A 22,543-nucleotide genomic window follows, 5' to 3' on the forward strand; every position below is an offset into this window, starting at 1 on the left:
AGACTTAAACATCTGTCAAGTTACACAAAATTTTGATTATCATGTAAGGACAGATCCTAACGGCTAAATGTTCCACCAAATGTCTGCGTTCTAAGACATTTCAGTCAGTGTACATGAACCCTTTTTTAAGGCTAAGACTTCTCTAACAGCCCTAAACTTGGTTTTCAAAGATATTTGGAGGAGACCCCCCCCCCCCACCCCCTGCTCACCCCACCTCGGCCACTCCCTCTGTACTGTACATGTACCAGCAGCACAGAAGGAGTGCGATAAAACAGGCGTAGCTTGCAGAATCATAACTATAATCTCAATGGTTCTGTCGAGCCGGATCCTCGCCTATGATTTATCACTGTTATTGACAGTTTCTGTGCTTTGTGTTCCTTTTTCTTTTTTTTCGCTCTGTACCCCATTTTCCTGGCTCTCCGGCTACAGTTTATTACTGTCAGATCCACACTGTTGATTGAGGTTTTGCTGAGTTGTTCAACCTCAGCTTTTTACAAGCTTTCTATACAATTGAGTTTTATAATGATTATTTATTGTTATCCCTGCAGCCAAAGTTTTGCTTTAAGCCACATAGACTGGCTTGTTTGTTTGTTGTGTGTTATATATGGGGCTACCTCCACCTCCCGCCACCAAAACCCCACTATCCCTCAGGAAGTGTTTACTCACACACACTTGCTCAACAGCAGCTTTTCCAAGGACATAGTGTTCACTGGAATGCACACACTGTACTGTGCAAATTTACAAGGCTGCAAACTAAAAGCACTGGTAGCATTTTGCTCACATCTGTAGTCTGCATTAATTTTTGTGTCACACAAACTGAACCTCTGGCCATGTCAATATTGGAATCAGATGACAGTGATCATTGTGGTCTATCAGCATTTAGGATTTATGATTCGAATGTATTGTTCTTTGAGAATGTGCTACAATTAAGGATTTGTAGTGGCCACATTCAAAACTTTTCTTTTTGGAGTTTGAAAAGAGTATGTGTACTCTTAATTCCGATTAGCGTGTTGTCTTGAAAATAAATCTAATGGATTTTGCCCTGAGATCTGCATGGCACCAGTGATCGTTGCCGTAAGCCGAGAGAATGAAATCAAAATAATCATATGAACCTCTAATATCTATCTGCAGATGCACAAGGCTTATTTATAGCAGCCTGCAAGTTGAAATTTAGTTTTGCGTTACTGATTTGTTAACAAGCTGTGAATTGTCAACAACTTATTTGAAAGAAATTTTTTCAAGAGCGCTGCAAGCAAAAGTCAAATATTTGCCTTTTTTTTTTTCTTACATTTGTTGAAAAGAACAAGCTAAAGTTTGTGAGCCCCATACTGTGTGTCTTTTTGTGACCGTCTGGCACTGATGGGTTCGAATTTTAGCAGCCGTGTCACTGTCTGTTTGCGGCTCATAATTGCTGAGTGTGTAAACGATATGCACGGACAGGCATATCCATTTTAACTGGCAGCAACAGGGTTTTGCCACTAAAACCGGCCTGTTTACGATAAGGAACATCCATAATTTGGTGACTCAGTTTTTTGGATTTGTTGTTAAACGTGTTTTTACGCGATTGCGTAGCTACAACAAGGCTGAGAGGTGCTTCTCGCCCCGGTGAGACATAAGTAAGCATGTCAGAAGTCGTGGGGTACATTTCTTTTGCATTTAATGCACATATCTTTATAGGAGAGCTTCAGCCGCTAATGAGAGACTGTCTTGTTACAAACGTAGGCCCTTCTGTTTTTAACAGCAGTGTATTGCTTCATGTGGTCATTGGTTTCATCGTACTGCGGTAATTATAGTGAAAAAACTAGTTAGAAGCGCACAGCTAGGGTAGAAGTAAGCTCCCATCAAAGACCCACTGCGAACAGTGAGGGCTCTATATCCAGCGTCATGAGTATCATCGACTCGGTTGCGTGGGTATGTGTTTCTGTGCTTGTTATTCAGTCGGCCTTTGATCACGTTGTTTCTTCTACTTTTGATGTTATCTTAGCAAATGATTCATCTAAAAAATCCTGTCCATTTGACATTGTGTGAAAATGCAGCTTTTTTCTTTCAGCTGCTTTTCTTTCTCCCCTCCTCATTTTAATGGTTACGCTCTCAGTGTATGGAGAGGCGCATCAAATGAATACACCGTGGCCCTGAAATCAAAGTCTGCATGAGTATTTGAGGGGATAACGGCATCGGTGTTTTCACTTGTGCTTTCAGATGAGTTGATCATAGGTCAACAAGCCCAAAATCAATTTGAAAAGACCTTCATTCAAAATGTTTTTTTGTTTGTTTGTTTTCCACGCAGTGCAAATCAAACATTTGAGGATAACTCTGCCGTTCACATTAGCTTTAGACTATTTTTTGATTTTTACAGAGAAGTTTCGTCTTTGATTTGTAATATATACTCTTTTGTTTGCTCGTGTTCCTTTTTGTTAATGATTGATTCTCATTATATCAACACAAGTTTCATACTGGGGTTAAAAAACTGCATGCTATTGCGCCGTACTGTCCAGAAGTCATTTCCCTGCTGGTGAGTTGCCAAAAACAAAGTAATTAATGCAGATCCTGGAAATGTTGTCTCACAATCGGTGTAGAGTTTATTCATCATTGTGACCCTGAATTTCTATGTGAAGGACAAAGGTTGTATTATTTTATACACCATATTGATACTTTTCAGTCTAGTACTCTCTCTCTATCTCTCGTGTGGGCAGATGAGGGTTTTAATTTTTTTTTTCGTTGGGAAACCGAAGGGAGAGGAGATGAAGGTGAATGAGGAGTGAGGTGTGGACACAGTTTCACCTTGGCGTGAAAATGCCAAATGCTGACTGCAGCATATTCTCACACAAACAGCAGGTCTGTGTGTTTGGGCAGCACTCTGTTATTACAGCAGAAGATATTTAGGTATGGTTATGCCCCTAGCAGCAAACATTGTCTTATTCAATTCGGTTATATAATCTCCTGTTTTTTGTCAGACGTTTCAGTGCATCAGTACATCAAACTGCTTGTTTTGATGTGATATTTCTGTCTTGTGTCTGAATGTACTTTTTTTTTTTTTTCTTTTTTATCCCATTCTTTCTTTCAGTTAATTTTTTCTGCTAAAGTGTCTCTCTTCATCTCTCAGCAGTCTCTCAGCCAGAACAGTGGGTTTGAATGTTGCCCAGTCATCTGACTGGAGTTAGCCCCTGCTATCGTCTGATAAAGCAGCAGTGGCTGATACACACACACACACACACACACACACAAACACTCACACTCTCACCGAGAACAATACCGTCTTTTTGCTGACTTCATAAGGGCAGCTCTGAAAGGGGTTACAATGTCTGGTCCTCTCTGTCAAGACACTGCTCCTGAAGGCAGACACACAAAGGGAGTCATATAGAAAGGGAACTTTTCCTGAAGTGGTCCAGTCTTGGATGTGACTTAGCTGATCGCTCTCAGGGCTAACAGGCTACCCAGGGCCATCGAGCGGCATTAGGGTCCGGGCAGATTGGTGCATGTTTTGAATCTGCCATTCAGAGCTGCCTGCTTTTGTTAATTTTGGATCGTTGAGCTATCCCAACACGACTGTTGCACTGGCACTACAATGTCGTAAGCGATTGGCCCACAAGTGAACTGCTGAACACACAAAGCATACAGGTATTGGTTAATCTAATGATTTGACAGCACGGGCTAGACTGGGCCTACAGGAGAGACACGTACATTTATTAATAGACCCCTCGCCACCTTATCCGACATCCAAGCAATCTCAAACATCATTTTCATAGAAATCGGCACGATGTTTTCCTTGAAGGCGGGGTTTCCCAGATGTTACTCAATTTGCTCAGCCAACACAGACACTAGTATGGCTGCCATCTGTATGCGGCAGAAGGAGGCTTCGCTAACTAAACGTGAGAGCTGCTTTTCTAAAGCAGCTACACTGAAAAGTTTGATTTAGTCACGAGACAGTGGCCCTTTTATGCCTGTTTTTTTTAAACTACCCAAGAGAACAGAGGAATTCTCTTAAATATTTACTAATAGTTGACAATCCCTTCCTTCCATTGTTCAGTGACAGTCACACTGCAGTCAGCCACTAAAACCAACGTAGAATAAAAACTAATACTGTCTTCTCCTGACGAAGCAGATAACCAGTTTAAATAGATATTTTTCTCTAGACTGTCTGCTAGTAATCACCGGCTTCTCATGGGTCACACGGGAAGATGAATGGGAAATTAAGTTCATAACCCACAATGTTTTCCCATTTGAAAAACACTAATATTCAGGAACTATTAACTGATGATGCAAAAATTATTTTTCCCTGCTCATACTTTTATGTGCGCAATTGCTGGCTGCTACCAGTGTTTCATATTCCATTCATCTGTTGCCATGGTGACCTTTCAAGAGAATGTGTATGACTTTTTGTGTGAAAATTAATTGGCTGTTGCTGCAGACCAGGGTTGTGTTTTTGGCTCCCTAGCCAAGGTGCAAGCTATGAATTTCAAACACCGTCTCATCTTTTTGTTCCACCAGAGGCGTCGAGTGGATTTAAGGTCAATTTCAGCACTTTGAGATTATTTCTACTTGAAATCGTTTTTGATTATTGCAAAAATAAAAAACATCATGAAACTTGTAACCTGTATTTGAAGAATTTGAATATGTTGTGCCACTAGCGAATAAACATTCAGCATCTTTGAGTGTTCTGTGTTTTCCTATTTTTCAGCTCAGAATGTGACCGTGGACGAGATCCTCTCATCCTACAAACAGGCCTGTCAGAAGCTGAATTGTAAACCAATACCAAAAGTGCTCAAACAGATACAGGTGAGATGCTGCTCAACACCGTCATACAAGCCCAGTCTCACAAAGTCACAACAACAGTTATCAGTCCTGAGATACAGGTTTCCGTGTCTGCCCTCGGCCTCTCTTCCACCGCTTTGCCACTTCGACTATTTACTGTCTGGCTTTGGGACATAAATACATTCGGTTCATCAAGACAGGAAACACTGACATTTCAACACGGTATAAGAAAATTATAATGGATGAGTCACCGCTCTACTTCCCACTTGCATTGGAACACGACCGCAGCCTCTGTCTGACGAATTCTTGCTCATTCATTGGATCCCTCCATCTGATGTTGTCCGTGTGAATTCCCCGTTGTCTGCGTTATTGCTAAAGCTGCGAAGCGGGTCCGCAACATTTCCGAAAAACTCCCTGGACTTAAGCGGATAGCTTCCCTCGCCTCCAATGAGAAACTGAGCGCACAACAATGTCACTGTTTGTTAATGACATCCCAAACTTGAAATTTATGTGAGCTGTTGAGTGTTGCTCGCTTGTATGAAAACTGCTATTTTGACTCGCTGAAGCGTCCACACAGATTTAAATTTATGCCGCGATGACTAAAAATGCCTCGTTCACAGCTCTACTTACATCACCGTCTCACACCCTCTTGATAACACTCCGTCACGAGAATCACACAAGAACTTCCTTCATAAAGGAATTGGCAGGTTTGCGTTTACTTTTTCGCTAGAAATTGTGAAAGACAGACTGAATTTTCTGCAAAATGATCAAACCTTTGAGCTGAATTGGAATAGATGACCCTCGAAATCAAGAGAGGGAAAAAGCAAAAGGCCTTGCTTTTGCTTCTCCCGGTAAGCAGATGAGAGTTTCATCTCTTTTTTTTTTTTTTTTCCCCTGCCTTCTTCTGTGGGTGAGCCAGAGCAGTCATGTGTCCAGTAATCCCTCTGTAAAGGCAGTTTCTCAAATCCGAGGGGGAGGTGGGGGAGGTGAGGGAGGCGGGGGGCTCAGGGTAGTTTTGTAATTCTATTTCCCGCAGCCTTGTACCTTTCACTGCTGTCTAGCGATCACTGAACTAGTCACATATACAGCTGATTTTTCACAAAGCCATTCATAGAGCCTTGACCACATGGATTGGTCTCTCTTGTTTTGTTCCAATTAGGTTTGTTGTAAGTGTTTGTCACAGTTCTTTGTTTATCATCCAGCAGACAACGAGGTCAAACCCGGCGTTGCCTATTTTTAGTATCAACCGGGAGAGTTTCCACTCAGAAAAGAAATCCCCGCAGGCCTGGTCAGCTAAGAGAGGGTTAACGTCACAGCTACTTGTGGAAGTGCACATCAGTCTGCTAAGCTGGTGCTTAGGGCTTCATTAGGCCTCGGTGTATTTCCACTGAGTGGGGACTGGTTTCTGTCATGAGGATGTCCCACCTGTCCCCTCCTTCCCCACCACATATTGCTTTTTCTTTCCCCCTCTTTGCAGCAGTCCACCTTTATCCTTAATATCGCTCCTTTTTTGTCAGTGTGCATGTTTGCGGTGCCCGTCCCCTCTCTATCCCCCTCTACTGAAGTCTCTTAGTCCATTACAGCTCCTTCTCATTTCTGCTTAGTCATCCCTGCAGTAACCGGCCATATAAACAAGTCACTCAGACCAAATGTTTCGGCCTGTGAGAGGGAGTTAGGTAATGGAGGTCAGTCATATACTTTTTTTTTTTTTTTTCACTTTCAGCTTAAATGAGGCCTTTATTAACACCAGCAGCTCTGTACATTTTGCGGAATGCCAGGGTTCCTAAAGGTTATGTTCATGTTGGCCCACCTGTTTGTATTTCTCCCTACTTTTAAAAAGGGCATTCTTAATAGCAGCATGTTAAATACCTGCTCAGTTATGTGTGCCACTGGAGTCGTCAGACAGGGCCACTCAAAAGCCCTGTGTCCTTTTTTTTTTTTTTTTTTTCCCCCCCTGTTGAAAATTCCAGGGAAGCCAGAGCGCATTTGTGATACGTTCTGTGCTTGCTTGCTTTCTCATAGTGCGCTGTCTAAATACTGGCTTGGTGTATTTGGAGAAAGAGCCTCCCGTGTTCATCAACATTTGCTCATGTTGCACACGTCACCTATCTGCTCCTCCAGGGTTGAAACAAAAGCGCAGACATTTTGGCTTGCAGGGTTGGTGGTGTCGTGCAGAAGCCGTGTGCGCAGCATCATAGTTCATGGACTGGGATGTTCAAATTTGATATTTGGGAATCTACGCTGAAACCTATGAGCAGCGTACAGAGGATGAATTGAGGTTTCTCTCTGTGGAGCTGAAAAATACTGGCGTAATCCTTTTTTGCCCCGATATATTTCTCTTGTTATTGTGCATTTCATAGTCATCTCATGATAATTTAATCATGCTCTTCTATAATATCAAGAATCCACTGGCGTTTAAGAAATAATGGACGCACGAGATAAATCTAGTGTTTTCTTTTTCATTTGAAGCCTTCATTTCAATGTTTCTGACAGAGAGTTTAAATCTTATGATGGACATGTGTCTGCAATTTTTATCCACATTTGTACCACATCATGTTTGCTCATGTTATTTATTCCCTCGAGGATGCTGTGTCCACATCTTTTTGGGACATCTTTGTGTTGTGAGATGTTTCACATCCAGCTCGACGCTCCAGAAAGCATCTTGACCTAGAGCTACGCTATTCAATGGCATTGCAGTATTGGAGCACCGCTGCATCCTTTCCTTCAGGATCTCGTCTCCTTACTCTCGAGCTTTTAACTCAATAGAAAAGTGGGTTTCACCCACGGCCCGTTGATATAAAAACTGTTCATTCATGCAGCTGTTGAGAAAACAGTCCACTTTCTGCTGTGAGTCGTTGAAATTTCCCCACCGTGGGACAATGAAAGGAATATTCTATTCTAATAAAGACCATTTCCCCATATTTTCATAGATGCTCAAAGTTATTTTTTACACTTGCGTTGGATCCTGGTCAAACTGTTTTCTAGTTTATTATTTAAATCAGCTGTTTTCCGTTTTACTAGCAAGCGTGATAAACAACCTATTCTCTAACTTTTGCCCAATTAATCATGTACTCCACATCCCGCTGAAACAAAGCTCCATGTTACTGCCGAAGCTTTACAGCAAAGAAAATGAAAGTCAGGGGAAAATGAATTGCCGTACATCCCACTTTATCTACTGCTCCAGATTTTTGCTGAAGAAAACCAGCGCTCAAATCGTCCATGCGCAATATTGTAATAAAAATAATCAGTCTGAATATTTATCGCCCCATGTCTGTGAATGTAGCAGCAGGTGTGCAGAGTTCGTTTTCCAGCATTTTCAGCAGGGAGGATGCTTTAAGGCCTATTTTGTCGTTTCTAAATACCATCTCATTCGGATTTTTCAACAGCTTAAAAGATTATGTCGTGTAAATGTGTTTCATTCACTCAGTTGTATATAACTGTATGCACTTGTGGAATTGCTTTAAAATTAGCCAACATGTGCACGCTTGTGTTCACACCATGACCACCGTTATTGGGGCCGAAGGACTTTCTTGAGTTTTTCCAAATTGACCACGTATCACATCTTAGTGGGATTGTTTGTTTATTTATTCATTTGCTTTCCAATAATGGCTTCTCTTTTTCTTTTTCACATCACTGTCAGTTCAGCTTTCTTATGTGAGATGATCTCCTTTGAAACAGACCTAAATGGGATGCATTGAGTTACGCAGACGGCCATAAATCCCCAAGTTCAGCTACACCAGCATTAGCACGTTCATACGCACACAGATAAGTGTGGCATGAGGGCAGAGGTGATGGAGTTCATGCTGAATGGGACGGTCAGTGAACCAGCGAAAGGGATTTGCTGGGACATAGTTTCATGGGCAGCACGTCGAACGCTTGTGTGGGTGTATGGGCATTTCACCCGGACAGGAGGTGCAGTACCTTTTTATCTGCAGTACGCCAGCAGCAAACTTTACCACCGAAATACATGATATTCACGTCGAGCACAATTAAAGCTGCGCAGCCGTTCTCTGATGGTCCGGTGCACAGAGTACGCTCGATGTTTGAATGTAAATATCACATTTACAAAGTAGCGTTTTCGGAAATGCTGTATTTTTCTTAAAATCTGGCACCCGTGGCATTCTAATAGTCTTCTCAGCTGGAACCACCTGAAAGATACAACCTGGCACATACTGTTAGAAAACACTACAGTTGTGCTTGGAAAGCAAATCCTACCTTTTTATTCTGCAGTTGAAGTTTATATCTGATTTCAATAGGAGTGTGTTTTTGCAGTTGTTGTTTTTTTTTTTTAATTTAACTGCCTTCTGAAAAATGGAAAAATTATTTACAAGAAATGCTGACTGTGCATCAGAAGGAGAACCATATAGTCTCCTTTGTGAAATTCTGCACTAAAACGTATTTCTTACTTAGCTTTATTTGTTTCGCTGCAGGAATTGAAAGACCTCACTCAGCGGAATGAATGCCTTCACCTAAAAGGTAAGAACCGAAAGCCTTCAAGGCACAAAGGTGGCTCGGAGATTTTATCTGAAGATTTATGTCACATATTAGACTTACAACAAAATGGTGCGTGGATTAGTCTGATTTTTATGTACATTTTATGTTACATTTTTTTCAGGTGAAAAGTTAGACTACAAAGCATGTGAGTCCCTGGAAGAGATTTTGAAGAGAGTCCAGTTTAAAGTAATCGATCTGGAACAGACCAACCTGGACGAAGACGTAAGAGGACACGGCTTCAAAAATCAGTCCTTCTCTTCTTAGCGTCGCTTTTCTCCGCCCTTATTTCCCACCTGTTACAGTCACCCCGCCTCACTGCTGCTTTCTGCTTTGAGTCACACACTAATCCTTTATTACATTTTTATTGCGAAGCCAGGATGTGGAGTGTTTGTCATGGGTTTTCTGATTACACCAGGCATCCACATGGGTAAACACAATTAGGGACGTAGGCCCCGACCACTTCCTGCCACTCAGCATTCAAAATACTCTGTCAAACTGCAGAAGGCTTAAGGCACTTCATCATACAGAGACCAGCTCTTCTTTCTGCTCCTTCCAAAGTCCCGTGCTCAGTGTTTCCCTTCCCCGCCTTTTTTTTTTTTGGTTGCATAGTCATCATTTGAAAAAGCTGAGACTGTTTTGTAAATATAATATACAAACATGTCTAAATCCTGGAAGGTTTCGTGCCCTTTGCCCTGTTCCCTGCCATGATCTCACGCAAGTCACACAACCAGTTCTGCAGTGAATGAAAGGGATGCACGCGTTAAATTGCAGGGAGGAGGGATCCGTTGTAATGGGACCTCACGTTTGTTACGAGATCACCTGTGGCTAATGTTTTAATGGCAGGTGTGAACATCTGACCAAAGCTCAGTAAAATGCGCTCAGTAAGTAAAAAGCCACATGTAAGACCAGCCCTCTTATCATTCTCAGTCCCTCTACATTTGGGGGGGCTCTCTTTAAATTTTCACACGTACCTCTGCTCTCTCATTGCGCACACACACACACACACACACACACACACACACACACACACACAAACATGGGCCCCTTTCCCTCATTCTGTCAGCTTTGCAGGCCTCATAAAGTCGCTGCAAAACACAAATAGTCTTTGGGATGTTTCCACTTATGTTTCTGTTTTCACCGCATCAAGGAGGCAGATGAACAAAGCTGATGCAAAGCTATATTGACGCTCAAGTCGCCGGGTGCAGTAAATGCTTTTCTAAAACAGCAACATTAACTGTTGTTTAATGATTCATCAGTCATTAATGTGTGAGTGAGGGAGAGAGAGTGAGAGAGAGAGAGAGCTGTCTAACTTGTGAATGGGCTCTGTAGTTAACAAAGTAGAAAATCAATATGTCGCAGTCTGTGCAGACACAGTGACAGCCGCCTCAAGGTAATGAATGTATCCGAAACACTATTGGATTTCAAAAAAGGAACCAAGATTGGATGCCAGAAGATAGGTTTATCTCTTACAGCATTGTAGGGGACACTTAGAACCTGATTTGACAAAGCCCGAAATCATTACCGTTGTCTCATTAGAGATAATATGAGAAGATTGGCTTAAACAATCGATCTATAGGAACAAGCGTGCATAGCATTGACTTCTAGCAACGTGGATGAGGCTTCTCTTCCACACAAGACAGACTGTGCAGCAGTCTCCTATTTTGTTGCTCTTCTTCACCCTTGGTGAAAAAGGAAATTTGTGATTTGTGATTTGAAACCGCTCGTAACCCTCCAGAAACCAATCTCCGAAGCAAAGCCAACACAGGCGTTAAGGGCCATAGCAGTTAATGTGCAGGTCATTCAGCCTCATGGATTCCAGGCCTCACAACATTGACGCGACCAAATTGTCATGCTTCACTAGTGCACTTTATTCTGCATTGCGTGACTGTGGAGAACAGTCCACACTGTGTTTTGGAGCAAACAAGATTTCTTTGTCCTGTTATTTTGATGCATTCAGTATTTTTACGATCAGATAGTCCTCGGATTATTCAGATTTCACAGACAACTAATATTTTGTTTGACATAAATGGAATCCATACAACCAACATTTCATGACTCTTCTGTTCTGTCAGCTGCAAATAATTGCGGCTGATAAGTTCAGGCAGCGCAATAAGAAGCTCACCCAAAACATAACTAGCCAGTCCGGTTTCAGTATCCCTGATGAAAATAACAGTTGGAAAACACGGAGCGTCTGCCCAGCAGGCTGCATGTTATAATAGAGGATTAAAAAGAAATAAGTAATTCAACACATCAAGACAACCACACTTTTAAGATATATTGATTTTTTATGTATGATTGTCATCGGGTCAGACTGGTCCGCACCACCGAGGAACGTTTCCTTTGCCGCTTTGTGTTTCCAAACCCTCATATTTCAGCGCCTATTCTGACTTTCTGTTAATCCCATTAAATACCAGCAATTCTATGGAGCATCCCTGTGACGTCTTCACTGCTGCCACAAAAGTGTGAAATTGTAGGCTTGAATCTGAAACGACGCGGCCTCCTGTCTTTGCTTTCCAGGGGGCTTCGGCTCTGTTCGACATGATAGAGTATTATGAGTCAGCCACCCATCTCAACATCTCATTCAACAAGCACATCGGCACGCGGGGGTGGCAGGCCGCCGCTCACATGATGAGAAAGGTGAGAGATCGTCCACCCTGCTACACTGGTCGACAAAGTCTGAGAAAATCAAGATTTCCCCCACAGTGGTTGTGCTAAGCCTGAGCAGCATGAGATCTTTTCAGGCAAAAGTCAGAACAGTGGATTTTATGCCGTGTCAAACAATTTGTTTTGGTCAGAAAACGTGAAATTGGATCTCAAATTGCGACGGCTTGAACTCGGGGGTTTTCTCCTCTTCTGTTCTGACTTTGTTGCACGGAGGGAGGACGAGCCTATCGCTCCGGGGCGATCAGTCGTCGCCGGTTACTGTTTAAAATACAAGAGGGTTGCTGAACAAACACATCCATGTATTACCTGTCAAGAAATATATCTGGGACAAATGAATTTGTACAGCTGCTAGATCGTCTAATTTTCTTTACTTTTCACAGCCTGTCAAATGCCGGATTGTGTACTTAAGACCACTTCAGACATGTGTCTCTTTTTTTTGTTTGTTTTTCTTATTCTTATTATATGTGCACAAGATAAAGCAAAGCACTGGATCGTGACTGATATGTCTGCTCATGACTCATATTAGCGCCGTCCGCGTCACTGATCCGATCGAAAGTACACGAATGGCCTCGAAAAGAGTCGACTGACTTTTTAGAATTTTGGCCTCTCTTTTATTATCCAAAGAGCTGCTTCATAAAAATGTTGTAATAATCAATACCGCGTTGTTAAAATACTCATCAAGACGAGAAAGTCTTATTCGTCACGAGTGTTATATCATTGAAGTGGCAGCTAATTAAATCCAGTATATATCACTGCAAGTCCTTTCACCCCTGAGACGAGACCCTATATTAGGCAGGCTCTCTTTCACAAAGGCACCTGTGTGTGCTCAAACCAGATATCATATTTTTTTTGTGTTGGTAATTGCTTGTAATGCTTCCCCCCCCCCCACTCAGACGAGTTCTCTGCAGTATCTGGATGCACGAAACACTCCTCTGCTGGACCACACGGCTCCCTTTGTGGCTCGAGCTCTCAGGATCAGCGGCAGCCTTGCGGTTCTCCACCTGGAGAACGCTGGCCTGTCTGGTAGACCGCTCATGTTGCTGGGTAAGACACACACACACACACACACACACACACACACACACACACACACACACACACTCGTACTCACAAACACACACACACACACACACACACACACAGCGCCAGAGGCGTAATGGGTTTCAAAGGACATGCATGGCTGACACCTTCTGTTTCTACCCTTCTCATCTGTTTAAGTCTTTATCCTCTTTTATATAACATTTATTTCCTTTGCCTCCTCTCTATAATCACCCTTTTTTCCCCCCAAAACCCCTTTTTTTTTTTTTTTTTTTTTCCCTCAACCCTCATGTTTTTGCCCAGCGACGGCGCTGAAGATGAACATGAATCTGCGGGAGTTGTACCTAGCGGATAACAAGCTCAACGGCTTGCAGGATTCTGCCCAGCTCGGGAACTTGCTAAAGTTCAACTACAACATCCAAATACTGGATCTGCGCAATAACAACATCTTGGATTCCGGTACGTCAAAGTTACGAACCACGGTCGAAACTGACTTTTAAAGTCGTAACTCATATGTGTTTGAGGGTTTTTTGCAGATCTACTGGTCTCCCTCGCTAACGTCTGCAATTAGATATTTTTTCACGTGTTATCGGCCCGAGCAGCACCAGAGATTCAAGCCTCAAAATGTTTAAATTGTCGTCTAAGCGTTTCATACGAGTGACCTCGCCTTTGTCGGTGTGTGTCGTACGGACAGGTTTGGCCTACGTGTGTGAAGGGCTGAAAGAACAGAGGAAAGGCCTTGTCACATTGGTGCTCTGGAACAACCAGCTCACACACAACGGCATGGGCTACCTCGCTGCTGCGCTGGTAAACACACACACACACACACACACACACACACACACAAAACAATGCTGGCCAGAGAGCAAGAGGAAGTAGCTCTGTTTTGCTGTTTAAGAGTTTGTGTCAGGGTTCCCACGGGCCCTGGAAAAACTTTTTTTTTTTTACATTTATTTAAATAACAAATAGATGTACGATTTCCATTAGAGCCCCCGAAAAATCAATTACATGCTCATTTGAACGTACAAGACTGTTAATATAAACAAGGCAGTTGGTTGTTTAGTGTAACAACACTGTCCGGTTGAGTCAGGTGGTAGAACTTGCAGGTTGGTTGAAATTACAGCTTCAGCAGCCAGACTCCGACCTAATATAAATAACATCAAATGTACATTTAAATAAACGAAGTGGTAAGAATTGTAGCTTTCTTGAGATTTATAAATAAATGCTAGAATTGGGGTTATACAAGTTCAGGTATGTGTAGGACCGGATCTAGACTTCACCTACATTTTTTTTTTCTCCGCTCCGGATGTTCAGGGCCAAAGTACTTCAACATCCACCGCTGTGAATATTCTGCTCTTGCGGTAAATGTTTTTCCAACTGGCAGAATGTAGAACCACTCTTTCAACTGGCGCTGTCAAAGTTCAAATGATTTGACGTCCCAGCCGTCTTTGTTTTACAGATCAAATCACACCAAATTGGATTTTATTAAGATTTGTTTAATCAATTCCTGCACACGTCTACTCAATAATAATATCGATAGCAAATATATTTACAGAGCACTGTCTATCATAGTACTACTGTAGATGTGAGAAAATGTAACAGACCCCCTCAGACGGAAACATATCAATATCTGTCATGAGACAAGACCATGAACTAGAATTTCATGATAAGATAGAAATATGCAAAATAAAAAAAAATCCCTTCTGTCACTTTCCATTGCTGTGGAAGTGTTAGGCTGTATTTTATTCTCTGTAAAGATGTCATTTTAATGCAGTTTACGCATGATTTCTCACCTTCACCAGTGAAACACCTCTTGTTCTCTAGTCATTAAACTCATAGAAGTCATTAAACCCTGTTGAAAACAAAAAAAAGGATAATCACTTTGCAATTACTTTATATAGAATGTGAGCCATATTTGCATTTGAGCAACCGAGAGACCGACTCCTGATCTGTTTGTGTTCACCTGAGAGTTGTGTGTCTGCAGCCGGTTGGTTTCCAATTAGTATAAAAGATTGTTTGAGTCTGTCCTCGTGAACAGGGCTGACCATTTGTGATCTCAGTGTCGCGCTGTTTCCCTCGTGGCGACTTTCTTTGACATCACAAATTCTTCAATCCCCAGACGAAATTCACCAGTTTCACTTCTGTCACAGACCCATCACGATATCTGCACGTTACCATCTCAAATACATCCTCATTTCGGACTTATATTTAGGCACGGCTGAATCATTCAAGTGTCATCCTTGTGACCTGAACTGACCTGGTTTTCCTCTTCAAACGTTTCAAACACAGCATTCAGCGTCATTTATATCCCCCTTATCACCACATGACACTAAAGTATTGGATCCGTCGCTGACAAACAAAAATTTTGAAGTGTCACATTTAACCAGAAAATTTTACTTTCATTTATTTACGTAACAGATTTGAACTGTTATTAAAGATTATAAAAATATTTTAGCTCTCATTTTATCCCTTCCCAAGAGTAACTCATAACCATTGTTTTAATTATTAATACTTGATTGTTATGTTTACTTAAGTCCTCCAACATCTCCATGTGTTGAAGATCAGGAAATGAAAAAAAATAAATCTGTAGCAAAATGTTATCTTAATAATATTTTAGAATGGTGAGTGCTTTATTAAAAAAGTAAGTGAACATGAGTTTCAGTCAACAGAGCAAAGGAATTTATTTGAGATCTGCAAATAATGCACAAAAGGAATTGAATTATGTTTAGAAACATGAGTATTTACTGTACAAAAAAAGAGCAGGAATTGATAAAAAAAGGAATTTCTAACTGCCATCTAACAGCAGTGAATGGAGGAAGAGAAGAAGCAGAGAGCTGTGGATTCTGTCACATTTTTAAACCGTGTACATTTATGGTCTCCGGCTATCATAAACAAGCCTGAACTCAGTGGCAGGTTTACACAAGCAGCTCGCCGTCCTGACAAGGATGTTAAGTGGAAAGATCCTTATCACCACAGCTCTCGCTAAATCATTCTTATCAGCTCAGTCACTAATTAACTGTAGCCGGCAAGACGAGAAGGAGAGTCTATTTAGAGTTTGCAGACCAGCAGAAAACAGAATTACTGCGTGAGATACATATTTTTGTTCATGAATAAAATTAGGCCGGCGCGAGAGAGAAGAAAACGTACAAATCAAGACTTAAGGACACAAACAATGAAAATCAAATCGCGCAAGTAACATTAGCTGATCTTTTATATCTTTAATTAAATTTACTTCGGAAGAAAATGTGACTTTAAAAGTTTGAGCTTATTCCCCCAAACTGGGACTTTGTGTGTCTGTGTGTGTAATACACATTTTGAGAAGACCTCAACGCATCTGTTTCTGTTATTCTGTTGTTTTTTCCTCAGCCTTGCACCCAGAGTCTGGAGACTTTGAATCTGGGCCATAACTCTGTGGGTAATGAGGGCGTTCACAGGCTGAAAGACGGGCTCATCACCAACCGCTCCGTGCTCAGACTGGGCCTGGCCTCCACCAAGCTGTCTTGTGAAGGTGGGATCCGGCGCCTACGTCTCCGTTTCGCTCCGGGCGAATCGGGGGGGGGGTTATTTCTGACCGTGTTTTTTCCGCAGGAGCCGTGGCCGTGGCCGAATTCATCGCCGAGAGCCCCAGGCTGCTGCGTCTGGACCTGAGAGAGAACGAGATCAAGACGGGCGGACTGATGGCTCTGTCGCTCGCCCTGAAAGTCAACACGTCGCTGCTGCGTCTCGACCTGGACCGAGAACCAAAGAAAGAGAGCGTAAGCATGGGGGAAGTTTTGAAGGAAGGATTCCGGTGTTAGTCGTAAGATAAGCTATACTTTATTGATCCCCATAGGGGAAATTCTGTTACAGCATCAATAAATATGGGTATAAATATAAATTCAGAGGCAGTTAAAAAGTAGCAAATGATATTCACAAATATATAGGCAGCAGAGTGAACAACAAAAAATATCGCACCGCGACCGCGACTGTCTTCCAAGCTACCAAGGAGCTCCACTGAACGCCACAGGAGGTCTTTCCTACCTGAGGCTATCAGACTTTTTAATTCCTCTTTCCTCAGCCACAGGGAATCTTCAAATCTTTGTAGTTAAGACCGTAAAACAGTTAAGACAATTTATATCTCATCTTATTCTTCCTCCTTCCTACTATTATCTATTACTGTTATGTTTTTGCTTGAAACTCTGGCACGACAATTTCCTTCGGGATAAATAAAGTTGTTCTCATTCTCTCATTCTGATCCGAAGTCAGACGTATTATCCATTAGGCCACGCGGCCTGTCGATGAGGTGATAATGGACAGTTGAATCAGGACATTTTTGCCCGCAGGTGAAGAGCTTCATCGATACCCAGCGTGCACTGCTTGCCAAGATCCAGAACGGCTGCAAGAGGAACTTCATCCTGGCCAAGGAGAAGGAAGAAACCGAGCAGAAGATGAGGCAGTCTGCGTCCATGGCGGAGATTGCCACCGAGGACGGAACCGCGGAAGACGAAGAGGCCTCGTCAAAGGAGCGCGCGAACCAAGAGGACAAAGAGGCGGGAGAAGGAGAATCTGCAGTAAACCGAGAGCCGGCGGACGGCCGATCGGAGGCGAGCCCCGAGGCCGGCGTTCCTCCGACGATCCTGGACTCCGACTCCGACACCGAGGACGAGGAGGAAGAGGAGGTGGTGACGAAGACCTCCTCCGCGTCAAACTCTCTTCCAAACCAGACTGCTGCTCAGACCCAGCCAAGGTCGCCCTCCAGTGCCTCGCCCACGTCCCCGTCTGCTTCCCCCGCCGTCCTCTCAGGCATCACGGTCACGGAGTCCCCGGTTCCTCCCGGCACGCCTCCTTCCCCAGGTCGATGTATATCGGTCTCCAGTCCGGGGAGGGGTCACAAGATCTTCATGGTGACTCGCGTGGAGAGCCCCCCTGAGCAGCAGCAGCTACTACAACTTCAGAAAAGTTTACCCGCGGTGACAGAGACTTCAACGAAGCCCTCCAACGCAAACCAACTAACAGCGGAGCCGCCGCCGACACCCGCATCTCAAAAAACACCAGCTCCGCAAACCCAGGAGAACCCGGCGGAGGGTCCGCCCGCCGCATCCAGTGACTGTAAACTGGCCGACGATTCTCCTTCGACGGACTCGGCGGCCGCACTTCGTACGACGCGGGTCCACCCGCCGGAGCCCGAGTCTCCGGGTCGGCCCGCAGAGAATGTCACGGTGAGCACTTTAGACCAGAGAGTTGCAGACCCAAGTCTACAAGCACCACCTTTGCCTTTAAATTCTGAAGCAAAAGAGAGCACTCGAGAACCCCGACGGGCGGAGGAAGAGGAGCGCGACGCAAAGAGGCCGGCGGTTACAACGGGTGGCACGGAAGGGTCGTGTGAACGGAGGGGTCCGTCAGCGTCCGCTCTGGAACAGCTACAAAGCGAGCCGGCGTCCACCTCAGAGGAGAGCCGGTCCCTGAACCAAACGCAGAGGGAACAGGAAGCGCCTCCGGAGCGCGAGGAGCCGGCGACTTCATCTAAACACCAACAGCCCAGCGTGACTTTAACTGAGATGGAGGAAAAAGAGGCAGCTCTGGAGTCAGACGGTGAGGAGCCGCCGGCCGCCATCTCGGCGCCGACCGACGACCCGGCACAATCTGCCAGCCGAGCAGAAACGCAGGAACCAAATTCTCAGGCGGGAGAAGCCCGGAGGAGCCCCGACTCGGCCTCGGTGGATTCCGAAGCGGCGGGAGACGCCGGTTTAAACTCGGAGGGCGAGAGTCTGGCCGAGGCTCTGGTGGATGCGGAAGGAGAAGCGGTGGGTTCGGTTCTGCCCAACGGCCTGAAGCCCGAGTTCTCTCTCCACCTGCTTGACCCTGAGAGCCCCAAACCCGGCAGCTGTGTGATGGAACACGGTGAGCCGCTGACGTTTATCAAGCTCAGAATGTAGCCAGTAACACTGTCAGATGGACTAATTCTGCCTGTCTTTGCGGTTGTAGTGAGCGTCAGCTGCACGCAAGACCTGGAGGAGCTGCTACTAGAAGCCAGTTTGGAGACGGGAAGGGACGCATCATGAGTTTGCGAGGTGAACCTCAGCTTCTGCGCTCGCGAAATCTAAAACTCCGGCCGGACTCGGAACGCGAAGAGAAAAACAACATGCACTTTGAACCTTTGTATCTTTGAACCGTCAAATGACATCCGAGTCCTTCACCTCACTCGGTGTGGTGCGTCAAAGAGAAACACAAAACTGCATTTCTTACTCTGGTGGAAGCAAATTGTGATTTAATAACATAAACAACGGGACTTGGATTCATCCTCATCATGAGTCGCATCGGCTGCATAAAAAGCAGGTTTGAGAGCAGGATAGAGAAAGAAGATACAAAACCAATTTGCTTGAATGAACCCGATCCAATGCAGGAAAAATGAATAATAGATTTGAGTAAGCGTGAGTGAAATATATTAGGGAGGACGTGACAATGGCTGCTGCTGAAAGTAGACCGCTTTCCAAAACCTCTCACAAGAGTAAATTACTCTTAACATTTCATTTTCTTTTCACGACTACTAATGTTTAAGCCGTTCTTTGATATTTGAAATGGCCGGTATGGATGGGGCTTGCTTATTATTTTGAACATATTGGATCATTTTGTGTCCTTTTCGGCCTTCGATTGACTCGCCGAAGTTCGGTATCGATCCAGTTGTTTTTGTTTTCTTCTAAATATCCGGCCGCCGCCCGAGCGTCGGATTTGTTTTCGAGTCGCTTCTCGGGGCCGACGATCGGTTTCTTCCCAATTTCACCGTCTTGTCTCTTCCTCCGCAGGGACCGCAAGGACGGAAGAAATCAGTACTCGGATAGTTTGGCTCGACCGCATCACTGGCTCCCCTTCCGTGCAAACGTTTGTCATTTCTTTGACTCGACTACCAAAACAACGGTTTTGCAAAAGACAGAAGACCCGCTGTCGCAGCCGGAGCTCTGAAGGAAATAACGGACGAGACCCGCCGGTGTAAAAATCCCACTCGCGGAGCTCGGCTGTGGCGCGTTACATCCACACTACATCGACCACTGAAACACACACATGCACGTAGAGTGTGAGAAGGAGGGGGGGGGGGACAAAAGACACAAAGTCAACCATTTATAACTACATTCTGACAACCTGCAGTCCACCCACACACACACACACACACACACACCTGTGAGCAAGACGATGGGTGGGGAGGCTGAAACGCTAACCAAAGACAGACCTTTCTCACCGCTCCGCAGTCTGGTTCTCGCCGCTCGGGTCGAGGAAGTGCTTCTCAACGAGAAGACGCAACTGAAAAGTTGTGACGGGCGGTTCGCCAGCGCGTCCGCGGAACGCCGGAATCTCCCGGGGAGCCGCGGAGCCGAACTGCTGTCTTCACGCGAGGTGGACGCGGGTGGCTGTAGGTGTTTTTTTTCTGTGTCTACGGAACCCGAGACGTTCCGGAAATGTTGATTTTTTGTGCGTGCGTGCGCGTTCGTTCTCCTCTCCCATTTTAAAAAGCAAAACGCGGACCTCTGCTGAAGCGACCCCATCATCACCACCACCAACCTCTCCTCCTTCGTGGGTTCTCGAGTCCTCTGCTCACTTCGGCCCCTCAGGAATCAGCCATCCTCCCTCCATTTGGGTCGTTCTCCTCTAACTCGATGTGGAGCAGCTGTCATTCTGTCCCGGGTTCAACATTTGAAACTACAGGTTCTGCCCCCCCCCCCCCAAAAGAAGGAAAACCCCTCAACTTCTGAACTTCTGCGATTGTCCAGGAGCAAAACATCTCCCCTCTGGTTTCCCTCTCTTCGTCGCCCCTCCACACCTCCACGCCTCGCCGCCGCTCTGGACCTCCCGTCTCCCGGTCTTCCGCCCCGCCTCGCAGTCACGTTGCCTTCGACACGCTTCACACTCGAGTCTTCGTTTCCTTTCGCACCTTTGGAGAAATCATTTATTGTATTATATTTATTATAGTTATATGAGCCTTTTTTTGATTTTTTTTTTTTTTTTTTTTTCCCCTCGCCATCCCCCCCCCCACCCCCACCCTACTTTTAATTTTATCTTCATTTGCCTTTAAAGATTACCCTTCTCTTTTGATGTATATTTCATCTAGAGCAAATATTTAGTTGTTTTTTTTTCCGGGGGGGGGGGGGGTGTTGTTGAGCGGAAAGTTAAATTTAATTGAGTGGTTGACTTCTGCACCAGTCGGGGTGCAGCTACGAAAAGCAAACAGGGAAGCGGCGAACCAGTTTCTCAGTCAGTTTTACTGTAACGCTTCTCGTGTGGCCAGAAGAGGGCGCCACACATCCGACTTCACCTCGCCGAACGTCGAAATCAGTCTGAAAACACTGCAAACACCGGATTTTTCGGCCAAAGTTTAAGATCCAGGCTCTCTCTCTCTCTCTCTCTCCATCTTTCTATCCCCCTCTCTCTCTCTCTCTCTCTCACTCTCTCTCCTCGAAATGAGCAGCATTCCAACCGTCCTGCTCCCGATTCACTCCGCCTGGTTTCTGTGACTTGAAATCAACATTGCTGTGTTGCCCCCCACTGTTTGTAATGCTTTAATTTTTAGAAATTTTTAATAATGATTTGTTAACTTAACTGAAATGTGCTGGTAATCACAAAGACATGTATGGCAAATTTGTTCCTCTCAAATAAAATGCATGTAATGACTAATAAAACGTCTAAATGGAATTACTGGGGTCTCAAGATCAGGGAACAGGTTTGATTTCTGAATTCGCCCCATGAATTTCGCATGAAATTGCCGGAGAAATTTTAAATTGAGGAAAGCAGGTGATGCGGTGTGTGAACAAAGAAAGACTGTGTCAGAGGTGGACTTTTCATCCTTCATGTGATTTAAAATCACCTAAAAAAAAAAAGGAACAATTAATTCCCAGTCAATGTGATTGCAATGATGATGAGATATGTTGTTTTTTTTTTCATTTTCAATGTTGGAAACCCACATCCAAACACTTTGGACAGTGTGAAGCCCCCAGTCAACCTAAACTGTGAATCTCGTGACCGCGGGAGGAAACCCATTTGTACCGCGAGCCGTCGCCTCATCGATGACATGCCTTCATGTCACCGCCTGAGGCAGGGAGGGAAGCCACAGTTATTCAAAGAAGAGTACATTTGGTTTCGGGGCCTACGGGGCTGCTATCCTTACTCTGAAAAGAATCAACAAGACATTTAAATTGTTTTGAATATGGTGCATTTTTCGCTGCGCTCCTGTTTTCTCCCCGCTGTCGCCGTTCACTGCGTTTCCCATTTGAAAGTATTTCACTTACAATCGTCTTACGAGCGCCGCCTGGCGGACAGTTGGGATTTTTCAGACCCTGGCCTGCATTTTTACGAGGTGTTTTCTTTCGAAAACAGTTTTGTTCTTGTTTGACGGAAGCGAAAATAAATAAAAAGTACACTACGCATGGGAGTATTCGCTCTTTCATAAATCGGATAGAAGGTGCAGAACCATTGCGCGTTCCCTTGTTTCTATTCCTTTACCCAAATACATCTGGTACTCAAGAAATGTTTCGTTGGTGGTTTTATTTTTCCCGTCAAGTGTCTGTTACGCCAGACGGGTTTCAGCCCGAATATTTTTTGGGGATCAAAACTAAAGGAGGAAAATGCG

At 44.3% G+C, this 22,543-nt stretch overlaps 1 protein-coding gene across 1 annotated transcript in view; it reads left to right on the forward strand.

Moving 5' to 3' along the window:
* Nucleotides 1–22,338, forward strand: part of ppp1r37 (protein phosphatase 1, regulatory subunit 37) — a 35,915-nt gene extending 13,577 nt beyond the window's left edge. The window contains exons 2-13 of the mRNA XM_086164684.1: nucleotides 4,679–4,776; nucleotides 9,183–9,228; nucleotides 9,368–9,468; nucleotides 11,764–11,883; nucleotides 12,804–12,954; nucleotides 13,252–13,407; nucleotides 13,643–13,755; nucleotides 16,315–16,456; nucleotides 16,537–16,703; nucleotides 17,271–18,828; nucleotides 18,913–18,998; nucleotides 19,731–22,338. Coding sequence (XP_086020810.1) covers nucleotides 4,679–4,776; nucleotides 9,183–9,228; nucleotides 9,368–9,468; nucleotides 11,764–11,883; nucleotides 12,804–12,954; nucleotides 13,252–13,407; nucleotides 13,643–13,755; nucleotides 16,315–16,456; nucleotides 16,537–16,703; nucleotides 17,271–18,828; nucleotides 18,913–18,989 — 2,729 coding nt within the window. The 3' untranslated portion in view covers nucleotides 18,990–18,998; nucleotides 19,731–22,338. The remainder of the gene's footprint in view (nucleotides 1–4,678; nucleotides 4,777–9,182; nucleotides 9,229–9,367; nucleotides 9,469–11,763; nucleotides 11,884–12,803; nucleotides 12,955–13,251; nucleotides 13,408–13,642; nucleotides 13,756–16,314; nucleotides 16,457–16,536; nucleotides 16,704–17,270; nucleotides 18,829–18,912; nucleotides 18,999–19,730) is intronic.
* The last annotated feature ends 205 nt before the right edge of the window (nucleotides 22,339–22,543 follow it).

The sequence above is a fragment of the Fistularia commersonii genome, chromosome 18 (assembly GCF_037954325.1).
Source record: "Fistularia commersonii isolate RoL2024-O1a breed Wild chromosome 18, RoL_Fcom_v1.0, whole genome shotgun sequence".
NCBI lineage: Eukaryota > Metazoa > Chordata > Actinopteri > Syngnathiformes > Fistulariidae > Fistularia > Fistularia commersonii.